Source organism: Siphateles boraxobius, unplaced genomic scaffold (genome assembly GCF_051911475.1).
Source record: "Siphateles boraxobius isolate OS27281-9 unplaced genomic scaffold, OSU_SipBor_1 117, whole genome shotgun sequence".
In the NCBI taxonomy this organism is placed as follows: Eukaryota; Metazoa; Chordata; class Actinopteri; order Cypriniformes; family Leuciscidae; genus Siphateles; species Siphateles boraxobius.
Window position 1 is genome coordinate 95,171 of NW_027508719.1, and position 12,399 is coordinate 107,569.

Sequence of the window (12,399 nt, forward strand, 5' to 3'; positions counted from 1 at the left end):
GGCTCGTACAGCCTCTCGAGGAGAAATCGAAACAAACGAGCACAGCTCACAAAGACACTCAGCAAACATACTGCGGTAACAATTCAAAGCTTGGAGTTTTTATATTTATAACTTATGATATAGTTAAGCTACATCACACGACTAAGAGTGCTGTTTTCCTGAATACCATCACGATTGAAAATGTGACACTGATTTCATTCAACAAATCAATAAACTAGTAGTTAAGTTCCACACAAAGATCACAGCAGAACCACAGCGCATCTCACAGCAACACTCAACCGTGTTTCATTACGGAATAATTTTGAACAAATGGGCTGAGTCAAAGATTCAATGACCCATTCTTGAATGAGATATATGCTCTATAGTCTACACTGGTTACCTGTTCCTGTCTGCATTCAGTATGAAGATATCTTGTTAAATTTAAATGTCTTCATGGACTTCCGGTGATCTGACTTAAAACTGCTTACTGTACCTTGTTTTCGTCTTTCAACAATGGGTGTTGGATCATTCAGTGCTGTAACTCCGAAACTCTGGATATCAATCTGGAAAACTCTTTGTGACACTTCTACTATATCCTCATTCAAATCTTTTCATATAGTATTTCCAACCCTCCTCTGTTTCGTGTTCTGCCGTTTTGTTACTGTATATTTCTGTGTGTATATGTTTATGCATGTACTATATGATGCATACTTATTAGGGGTGTAACGGTTCACAAAATTCATGGTTCGGTTCGATACGACACAGTGGTGTCTCGGTTCGGTACGTTTCCAATAACGCAAAAAGAAAGAAATGCCAGAGAAATTTCCTTGATTTAAAAAATACATATTTATTAAAAAATATATATATTTTTAAATACTTTTTTTTTTTACGTTATAAATTCCATTTGCCATTTGACGTTGGGCAAAGTTGTGGTCACGCCAGCGCAACTGCTAACCAAATTTTAATCGCACCAGCAGGAGAAATGGTCCAATGAATCATTTGGTTTGTAATGCGTACCGAACCGAAATACGTGTATCGATACACCGATACGAATACGTGAATCGATACACCCCTAATACTTATGTCTGATGCTGTATTAGTCATCTCCTTGTACAGCGATAATGCAGGCAGATCAATAATATGGTTGAGTATTAGATGAAATGTCAGATTGAAGGCTGAACTCACAGGGTTGTACTGGAGAGCGGAGACGTAGGCTTGAACGGCTCCCTCCATGTCTCCTGCTGCCACCAGCGCTGCTGCCAGGTTGATGTATCCGTCGATGAAGTCGGGTTTGAGGCGGAGCGCGTGGCGGTAGTGCTCGATGGCCTCCTGTAGTTGGCCCCGCTCCTTGTACACATTGCCCAGGTTAGAGTAAGCCTCAGCCAGCATGGGGTTCTGCTTGATGGCCAGTGTGCTGAAGTGGGCCGACCTGCAGACACAACCAAAATTAAGAGGATGAGATGGACATGTTCCCGTTTATTCAACAAACGCATTCCCTGTGCTGTTCTCATAAAGAAACAGTCCAGGTTATTTCTGGACATGCTATCCAATTACAGCTATCTTTAAATGTTATACCTTCGGAAACGGTCTCATATTTTCAGATTTTGAACCTTTTTTTTTTTCACAGAGCTGCCCACTTGTTTCTAGGGGTGGGCGATATCTCGATATTTCAAATATATCGAGATATTTTTTAAACACGATATGGATTTTGACATATCGTATATATCGATATATTGTTTATATTTAACTCTGATTTCGCCACTTTGCTTGTTTGCCTTCTCTGTGCTGTGCTCGCCCCCGCCTCCTTGCTTTTGTTCCCCCTCCCCTCGCGTGCACTGTTGCCAACTTAGCGCCTTTGTCGCTATTTTAGCGACTTTTCAGACCCCTTTAGCAACATAAAAAAAAAATTTAAAAAAAGGCGACTAGTGACAAATCTAGCTACTTTTTAGACAAACCCCAGTAATCTCCAGATGTTGCCAGTGCTGTTCTGCAAGCGCGAGCTCTTGCTTTCTCCCTATCGTCACTCTCTCTAGCTGCGTCTACCTTGTTCAGTGAATGGCTGAGACGAGCAGCAGCACATTCATGTGTTGAGCGCGCGCCAGTTTTTTTGTTTCTCCACGGACTTGTCACTTATCTGCTTCTCTTTTGTTTTATATTTAAAGTTTTGTTTGACCTTTTTAATTTCCTTTCTTTCGAACTCTCTCAATTCAGTTACACATATAAAAAAATGTAGTCATTCACTATCATAGCTACTTGTTCTATTGTCTGACAAAAATAATATAGGAAATGAGAACAGCTTTATTGGACATTCGGCCATATTATATTATATCATATTATATTATGTTTAAATACACAATGTCAGCATGAATTTAGAGAGAAAACACATTAGGCAGGCAGAACGACGCGATGACGTCATGACTATGCTAATTGGCATATGACGTTATCTAGCGACATTTAACTTTTAAGGAAGGCGTTAGCTACTTTCTTTTGAAAATAGTTGTCAACACTGCTTGCGTGTTGTCTCATTCAACATGGAAAAAGCGCAGAAGCACTTTGTTCCTATATGCACTGCCTACCTTAGGTTGTTTCATTTTTGAATGAAAAGAAGACAATATGTATTATTTCTTTCTTTATTTTACAGTTAAATTATTATTTTTGTATACAGGGATTTTTTTTTTTAAATGTCGCAGAAGCACTTTGTTCATACATGAACTGCCTACCTCTTTGTACTTAAAAAAAAAAGACTGTGGTATTTTGGCATATTTGTTTTTGCAGTAGTTTTTGGGGGGTTATTTGTCCTGTAAAGATAGAGATATATATCGTATATCGAGATATAGCAAAATATATCGAGATATATTTTTTGCTCCATATCGCCCAGCCCTACTTGTTTCTACTGCAAGTGTGCTTTCCATTCATTGAACAGTGTGGATGGATCATAATTACTGTCTGTGGAAACTGACAGCAAGCCATAGAAAAGAAAACGTGTTTGAATTGTCAAATTATAAGGGCTGCAACAACTGTTCATTAAAATTGATAATAAAAGTAATAGGGGTGGAACGGATCGCAGTTGATCCGTACGGATCAGTTGCCCCGCGGCTCGGCACGGATTTGAACGGCTAAATTTAATCGTCATAGAGTGAAAGTTTATTATTTGGATGCGTTATGTCTTGCCAATGTAACCGTAGAAGGAGGGGGAGAGAGAGAAAGAGAGAGAGAGAGCGAGCTTGAACACCGAATTGATTCCTCTTTCGCGTTTCCTTGCCCTTGAACGGACAAATAAACACCAAATATGCCTAAATGCCGTCTCGGCAAGTATTCTCTCGGTTATGTAATAAGTGAACAGTTGAGAAAGAAACCGGATGTTTGTCAGTTTTTTCGGTTCATGCAGTTGGTTCTTAAAATGACAGCAGCCTAATATTCCTACTGTTGTCTGTGTCATTAATATTAATAAAACAACAAAATGCATCTTTAACAAATATGAAATTATATTTATTTTCTACAGTGAACAAAGTGTTATTTTACATTTAGGCTTAATTATTAATTTCTGTACCTGAATACTATTAGACTTTGTAACTTTGTCATTTAGTATTCATCTCTGATGTAATTTGTGTATTTGTTCGTATTTTATTACTCGCTTGTTTTTATATTGTGAAAACTGAAATTTCCTGGCTTTATTCATGATAACAGAGGTCTAGGGGCTGTGTAACTACCATATGAGTTTCAAACCATTCAATCCATAGACACACGCACACAGCCTGGACAAAAATAGCTGTGCCTTTTCACGAGCCGCTGTGACAGAACTACTCAGTCACCGCCTTCAGTCTCCTCCCGAACACTGCCCACAATCCCTCACTCCTTTAACCAATCACCAGACATCATCGCGTCCTTGCCGTTGCTGAGCAACAACAACATGGTAACATGTCGAGAAAACGCTGTTCAGTCGATGGATGTCAGGAAACTACATCATTGCACAGGCTTCCGAACAGCATTAATATAAGAGACCAGTGGATACTGTTAATTTATTCGGAAATAACAGAGCAATTTAGTTCGACCTTAACCGTCTGTTCTGCACATTTCACAAGAGACTGCTTCGTCAATCAGGAACAGTTCAATGCCGGGTTATCAAAGATGCTGCAGTCCGACCTCAAATTCACAACACGCAAGAAAACTTCTAACACAATATGTTATATTATGGAGCCAGCATAATCTGAAATTATAGTTTTTAAGCGGATATGTTGCTAAGTTGATGTTGAAGTGTTGTTTTGTACAGTCTAAGGTTGCCACAAGCTTTGACAGAATATCTGTTGAAAACAAGACAAAATAACATTATGTTGTTTGTTTTCCTAAGTTACAAACACCGACCCTGTTTTTATTGAGTAGAAGACGGTGAGATTGAGTTCACACAGTCTCTGTGTTTTTTGTTATGCTGTGGGACGGACATGGCATTATAAAAAAAAAAAAAGTAACATTGTAAAAGAAATTGTAGCACATCAACTTACTGTATCAGTAGGAAAGCAAAAGTTACGTAGCTTACTCCATTCTGTGTCTGCTAACGTTATATATTATAAAGCACTTAAGCGTTTCAAACTCAGTGTATAACTAGCTATTAATGTACATGATATTGACATTTATATAGAATTTGGTCAAAAGAAATTCTGAATTTGTTTACAAATAGTTTAAATTAGCGTTAACGTTAATTCTGCGTGCAACATTGATGTGATTATAATACTTTTACAATAACGCCGAAAGTAAAAAAAAAAACATTAATTACCATTCTGAAACATCCTCCTGTAAGCATGTTTTTGAGGAGGTGGTGTGTTGTCTCCTGTCGTCGATTCGGGGTCTGACTCCGGCTCAAACATATAAGGTCGGATAACATTTCCCTCAGCAATGTCCATCATTAGTGTTTTATTTACCTGAGCATCACCAAGCCACAGCAGGCTACAGCATACACGACCCGAGTTACCTGTGATTGGCCTGGCCGTGCGTCACTCAGAACACAACAGGCCAATTAGAGAGCGTCTCATGAATAATAATTAGAAATCACAAAATCGACCTGTTGTTAGCAGAGCTCCAGAGAAAGGAGCTGTAAAAATATATTGGGATGGTTGTTGGTACTTAAATCCGCAAATATGTATTCTTAAGGACATCAAAACATAAAATAAAACTCCAATAATGTGGGACCTTTAAATAATGCGTGATCTTTATCAGTTAGGCTGAAAAGCAAAGTTATACAAAGTTTTAATTGCTGATCCGATACGTGGCTCAAAAATCATAAATGATCCATACCGTGATTTTTGTGATCTGTTCCTCCACTAGAAAGCACTGGTAATCGATAACGAATCTGATTATTGGCTATTGTCATCTGCAACTCATGCCCGTCAGTCACAATGCTCTACAGTAGAGAATAACACATTTCTAAGAACAAAATGCCTACGGAAAACAGCGAGGACACAGACTGAGCCGCTGCGGAAAAGATGACCAAGCAGGAAAACATGAGATGCTTTATTGCAAGTGCTGACATCAAGCGAGTCTCTGCTGAAAGAACAGCTCAGCCAAACATTCTGTCATCATTTACTCACCCTCAAGATGTCCCAAACCTGTGTGCGTTTCTTTCTTCTGCTGAACATAAATAAAGATATTCTGAAGATTATGGGTAACCAAACAGTTGATGGACCCCATTGAGTTTGAGTGAATTCGTTTCTCATACCCTTGTACAAATTTTCTGCAATTCATTTTGCTTCGGTAATGTGACGCATTCCCAAGTAAATCAGAGATAAGGAAAGTTGTTTCAAAGGCAGAGGAGTTTGTTTAATTTTGATACGAAATTACAAAGACAACTTCTTTGGAATAATGTGTGCAAAAACCCCAAGAACAAGGGATGCTTCTCAATACTCAATCAAATGCTTCCTCGTTTCCTCGCTCCTCCAGCCTTTAGAAACCGATAGAAATCCGCCAACCGGAAGGTAATCTCAACACTCGACTGCACCGCGAGGAACGAGGAGTGATGAGCGAGGAAACACAGGCGTATCGTATCCAAATCTTTCCTGTTGGTAAACCTGACACATGTATAGATTCTCCTCTGCCATCACATCTGTCAAAATAATTTTTTAATGTAGGTTTTAAATTTGTAATTTAAATATCTCACATATTTCAGTAGTCAATACTTGTATCCCTTAAAACTCATCTCTGATCACCCAAATTATATATTTAAAAGTTTTTCCTTGGAAAAAAAAAATGTCTTCATGCCTTGAAATATCTTGAATGTAACTCGACACCCTTGCCTCATTTAGTATCCGCGGTTCTATGAATATTAGGGGTGTAACGATACACAAAACTGACGGTTCCGTTTTCCCACGGTTTTGACGTCTCGGTTCGGTTTAGAAAGCTAAAAAAAAAATTTAAACAGTGGTTTAATGAAAAAAATTGTGTCTTTGTCTTTAAATTAACTCAATTACAATTAAACATTTTACAAGGATTAAAAATCTGCTAATGCTGTAAACTATGAAGTAGTGCTGCCGCGATTAGTCGACTTAGTCGACGTAATCGACCATGCAAATTAGTCGACGGCAATTTTTTTAGTCGACGTGTCGTTTTACTATTGACCGCCTATTTATTTTTGGTCTCCCGTCTCAAACGGCTGACTTTAATTCACCTCCACACAGCAGTCTGTGCGCCGTGCGCGCCCTGCTGGTTAATCTGCTATCCTCTTCCTTCACGTTCCCGCCCCGCCTTCACTGCTTTGATATGAAAAATTGCGGAGGCAGGTGACGGTGCTTTCAAAGTGGGCTCGTTTGCTGCGGTCCGAGCGCGATTGTTCCCGGCGCCCCCCGCAGCGTTGGTCTGTTTCACACTCAACTTAATTCTATCGAACACTGGTGCGTTTGCGTGCATATTATGCCATCGCAAACGTGCACGGCGCATGATAGAAAACAGAACGCGGGTCAGTATTGTGTTTTTCAAACGGACTCTTTTGAGGAGACAATGGATTTCCAAATGTGTTGCCCTGATTCCACGCGCAAAGCACGAATACACTGCAGGCTCACTCTCGCTCGTATCCAAGGTAAATCATCAACACTATCATCCCTTACATATGTTTTTTTAACTAAATACATCATAATAAGCTAAAACGCATGCGCAGGTTACTTTACTTCCTGAACAAGTGCGCACCTGAGTCCGTGTTATTTTCACATTCACGCAAACCGCGGCACGGGCCCGCCATGCACGCAAGTGTAAACGCGAGCTGCATATCTGCCTGCCTGCTTTCAGCGCGACTCATTATTAGGCAGAGCTATGCGTAGTGGGCTAGACTCTTTCAATTCCAATTTATTTGTGTAGCGCTGTTCACAATATCAGAAAATGCATGTATTGCATCTACTTTACAATTCAGAGTGATGTTATCAGTTATGCATTTCAGAAATGTACATAAAAAATTTACAGTAAGCTAATAAAAATTTATTTAACAGCATAGATGAACAAAGAGCTAATTTAATTAATACATACATGTTTGTTAATAGAGGATTAGATTAGGACTCTGACTAATATGGTATAGCATAATGGAAATGCAGATAGTTAATGCTTTGATTGTTAATACATAATGTTTTTGAACAGGTGACATTTTATGTTTTGGCCCTTCAGTTGAGTTCAAAATTAAATGGACACAATGAAATAACAAACACTTGATTTTTTTTTTAAAATTAGTCGTTTAGATTAGTCGACTAATCGAAAAATTAGTCGAAAGATTAGTCGTTAGAAAATTAGTCGTTAGTGGCAGCACTACTATGAAGGGAGCCGCACATTACTATAACATTAAAGGTTAACAACAGAGCCTAAATTCAGATGCTATTCATTTTTTAGATAATCAACACCCAACACATTGTATGAAAACATGTAAACTGAACATAAGGCAGTTTTTGCATTAACTTTACTCTAATTTGTTTTTGAAATAAATTTATTTACACAGTTGCTGTCATTTTCATGAAAGATATTTTAAACGTACTTTAAATAATCAAGATATAATTAACAGGTTAAGTAAAATATAATTTATAGGATAATATAGTGCATGAGTTCATTTCTCTAGGAACCAACAAGTTGTGGACACTGAATCACTTGCCTGTTGAGATAAATATAATGCTAGTGACAAGCTATGCAGTTTTATTGTCGTCTTTACGCTGCTGAAACACTGATTGAGCGATTACACGAGCTATGATGCCTTTCAGTAAGTATACTGTATTTTTCACCATACCTTCAGGTGTCCATTCATGTTTATTCTGTAACTGAGGAAGAGATGATCGCGTTTAATGAGGAGCTAGTACAGTGATCTATCACGCCACATCAAAGAGCGCCGAAACGGCATTTATTGTTTGATTTTTCTGATCAAATAGTTAGAATTTAAAGATTACACCTTGCTTATTATCGAAAGTAACAAAACACGGAGCTTGCTATTTGGTGTTAATGGTGGTTAGTCTACAAAACTGAATTCGTTGTGTACAAATTCCAGATCCAATGAGCCGGACTGGGCGGGGGCCGGGGTAGCAGGGGGCGGGGCAGGGCGTGTTCAGTACGCCATGAGAGTATCGCGATTCGAATCGTGGGTTCTGTATCGCGGTTCTTCGGTTCGAATATCGTTACACCCTAATGAATATGCAAATGAGCCCCGCCTCCACTCACTCAGAGATCCACTCGTTGACGATCACACGTTGATCTGATTGGTTACAAGGTAGTTTGTGACGTCAGAAACACCAGCGATTTCAAACCGTGTTTTTGAGACTGTCTTTGGTTCACTGCAGTTTTAAGCAGAAAATACTCAGCAATGCTGTCGACTTATGAATTTACACATGGCCTGTGTAAAGCCCGGGACACACCAAACCGACGCCAGAGAACTAGTGCTGATGAAAGCCGACTGTGTTGTCGCCTCGCGTCGGGGGAAATAGCTGCACTTGAACACAAAGAGAGGACTACAAGGGAAACCGACGCTGCCGGCTGCAGATACAGAAACCATAAACAAAGCAGTGCATGCTTACCGTTTTGAATATCAATCCTTCTAAACACTTTCATTATTCCACTCCGCTCATGTTAATACTGAAATATTTGCCAAGGCACACTCAGGTAAGATGATGTAACATTAGACCAGCCTTCTCTATCTGTACCGTTTTGACTTCTTTGCTCACTGTTTTGCTATTATTCTCGTGCACTGACTCATTCACTAAGCTGATCAGAGGCAATCAGAGTTCTCTCTCTCACCGCCGGCTCGATGGCGTCAGACTAGAGCCAACAGTGAGTAACACACCGGGAAAACTACGTCGGCCGATGCTCAAAAACGGTCCGACGTTGCCCAGCGGCTTGGTGTGTCCCGGTCTTTAAAGCATATGAAAAACACCACATAAACTTGATTTTCACCACAGGGGACTTTAAAAACATATGGGCCGATTCCTTGAGGCATCCTCCCGAGGCTGATGACGCTTTGAAGTGACAATGAGTGATCAATTTGATTTTCCAAATTCATGACCCCTTTGAGGCAATAAGGCATTGATTAAAACCCAATCAATAGACCTGGAACACCACACCGCCACCGTGAAGCGTGACAGACGCCCATCTCACCTGTCGAGCCTGCGACACTGGAAGTGTATGGAGGAGAGCAGCAGCAGAACGCCGGTGTTGTCGGGCTCCTGCCTCCACAACTGCATGCAGTGGCGCTCGGCCGCCTCGAAGTCCCCCGACTGATACTCCCGGTGCGCCAGCTCTGCCAACCCTTGGAAGGAAAGCAAACGTTTGGTTGGTTCTGGAGCACCAACACAACCCAGAGGAGGGGGAAACAACATGTTAGAAGAAATGAAAATGAGGTCAAATAATAAAAATAATAAAAGAAAAAGAACAATGCTGTAAAAAAAATTAAAAATAACTAGTGAAACGATTAATCGCATCCAAAATAAAAGTTAACAATATGTGTGTGTGTACTGTGTATAATTTTATATATATATATATATACACACGAGCATGCATGTATTTAAGAAAAATTTGTTACAAATATTTTATATATTAATATATAATCTAAATTGTGTATAAATATACAGCATATACATGCAAATATTTCTTAAATATATGCATGCATGTGTGTGTATTTATACAAATAATTATACACAATACTCACACATATGTTATGTAAACACAAACTTTTATTTTGGATGAAATTAATCGTGATTAGGCTAATTGTTGCCCCGCACTATAAATAACACTATAGTGTGAAACCATTTTTATGCTGTGTTTTTAACAACAACAACAACAACCATCACTGAATAAAACTGCGAAGTCTCTAAAACTGGCATTGATGGTTCCAGTAATGATGATAGCACTTCTGATGCACTGACATCAAACAAATTATAATTAAATAATATATATTTACCACAGAAAGTCAGCAACTGATGATCTAAAATAACTCAAATTAGTGATTTTTATAATGTTTCAAAATTGTTAATGACTTAACTAAAAGTTATACATTTTAAACTCAGATGTAAGGGATTAAAAGAAATGAATGGGGATGGAAATGAAAAACAGAGATGAGGACTATGAAGGAGTATGATGTGATATTATGAATGTACAAAAGACAGATTAACATGTAGGTTGGGCTAAATTCAGAGTAAAATAACTGGCTTTCTAATTTCATTAGTGTAAAGAGGGACAGAAAGAGGAATTTCCTTGCAGTTTATAATAATTCAACAACACAATCACAAAATTGAGGAATTTCATTAATCCTAAAAAGCAAAACAAAACAAGGCCATGATCTTATAATGATGCAGTTATTCTTATATGTTTGGCTCCATTTAAAATTAAAGCATTCTGGGAAACGAGGTAACGTTATCCATCATGGATCATAAAATGAATACAAAATAATTATACACAAGAGGAACCGAAATTAGCCATTTTAAACACTGAATATTAACATTTAATGTTGTATATTGTAACACATTTAAAGGTTTTCACAGTGAAAAACGAAATAGGCCTAACATTACTTGTAACTGCACTAAACTAGAATAGTTTATTCTTAGAAATATCTTAGAATTTCTTCCATTTTCCATAATGTAAATTGGGCCCTTTATTCTAAACTCAGTTTGAGTGTTGGGATGAAAAAGACATTTTCGATTCTTAATGGGACAATCCTGATTCACACACTGCAACTACTGACTATCGACTATTAGGCTATCTGAGGTTTATGAGTGAACAAATGATCATATTACAAACAGCCGTCCATAAAGTAAACAGTAACTGTTAGATGGAAGAGACTCACACCATCGTAACCAGGTTAACGTTAGTTACTACTACTTAAATTTCACTAGTGTTGCTGAAATGGTTCATAACTACCATTAATATCTGCACATAAATCTACCTGGGCAAACTACTTGACAGTTTAATCATGACACGCATGCAAAGAGGTCAGTATCACAGAGTTATTAAACCTGCCACAAATAAGATAGATTTCAAATGAATAAAAGCGGGAGATTATAATCAACAAAAGCTAAAACTGCCGTTATTGTCATGGTTACCTGTGCTATCAGCCACGTTCCCCACCGAGCTCGCCATCTCTCCTTCACTCTTCACCGAATCCTGCGAGGCGGCGGACAGTGTCGCGGTTTAATATAAGATGTAAAATATAAGGGTCTCGGATTTACTTAATATGTTTAAAATCAGATTCAGAATATTATGGCGAATATCTTCGGTAAACAGCCGGCGGTCTTGCTGCTGCTAGGCTAACACACTACAGGAGAACGCGGACAAATTCACGGAATCTGACGCGCACGGCCAACGTATTGAATCGTTTTTTCTCGACGTTACTTGTTCAAATAGTATATACCTATGAGTCTAAGAGCTCAAATATAGATGGCTAGTTAAACTGGCGAATTTATGTTCGATACTTTCACCATGGCGGAAATTTTAGCTAACAATGGCTTTCCACTCTCCACCGAAATGGCGGATGTGACCGGAACTTCTTTTTCGAGGAGGAGGGGCGTGGATATTAAATAAAATAGAGCCATAGCGCGCAATTCCTACAGAACCATGTGAAAGCAAATATCGACAATTCTGCGTTAGTACATATATCAGATATAGGAAAATATGAATGTTTAATCATCTATATCAGTTTTCTTTTCCAATTCTAATTCTGTTTTTGTACCCTGAAAATGTACTGCTCGTTGGCTTCTTGTATCAGTGCGCGGGCAGCACTACAGATAAAATTGCAGTAGATTAAATATGGCCGCGTTCAAACAGGGGTGTGGGTGCAAACAACACACAGTTTAGGCGGGAACTATTTGCACTACATTCCCTCACACCATCTATGTTTGAATTAAAGCAAGATACTACATGTGAATGAAATAAACATTTAAATAATATATATTAATTTACTTCCCCGTGGGATTATAACAGTTG

At 38.6% G+C, this 12,399-nt stretch overlaps 1 protein-coding gene across 8 annotated transcripts in view; it reads right to left on the bottom strand.

Annotated features, from left to right (window-relative positions):
* Nucleotides 1–11,961, bottom strand: part of LOC143710589 (UDP-N-acetylglucosamine--peptide N-acetylglucosaminyltransferase 110 kDa subunit) — a 33,401-nt gene extending 21,440 nt beyond the window's left edge. For 3 of the 8 annotated variants that reach the window (XM_077201588.1, XM_077201575.1, XM_077201560.1), the window contains exons 1-3: nucleotides 11,520–11,942; nucleotides 9,580–9,760; nucleotides 1,165–1,408 (exon numbers count right to left, since the gene is read on the bottom strand). In XM_077201588.1, coding sequence (XP_077057703.1) covers nucleotides 1,165–1,408; nucleotides 9,580–9,760; nucleotides 11,520–11,556 — 462 coding nt within the window. In that variant the 5' untranslated portion in view covers nucleotides 11,557–11,942. Of the gene's footprint in view, nucleotides 1–1,164; nucleotides 1,409–9,579; nucleotides 9,761–11,519 lie in introns of all 8 variants that reach the window. The other 5 variants (XM_077201583.1, XM_077201567.1, XM_077201610.1 and 2 more) reach the window with 4 other exon arrangements.
* Nucleotides 11,962–12,399: the final 438 nt, after the last annotated feature.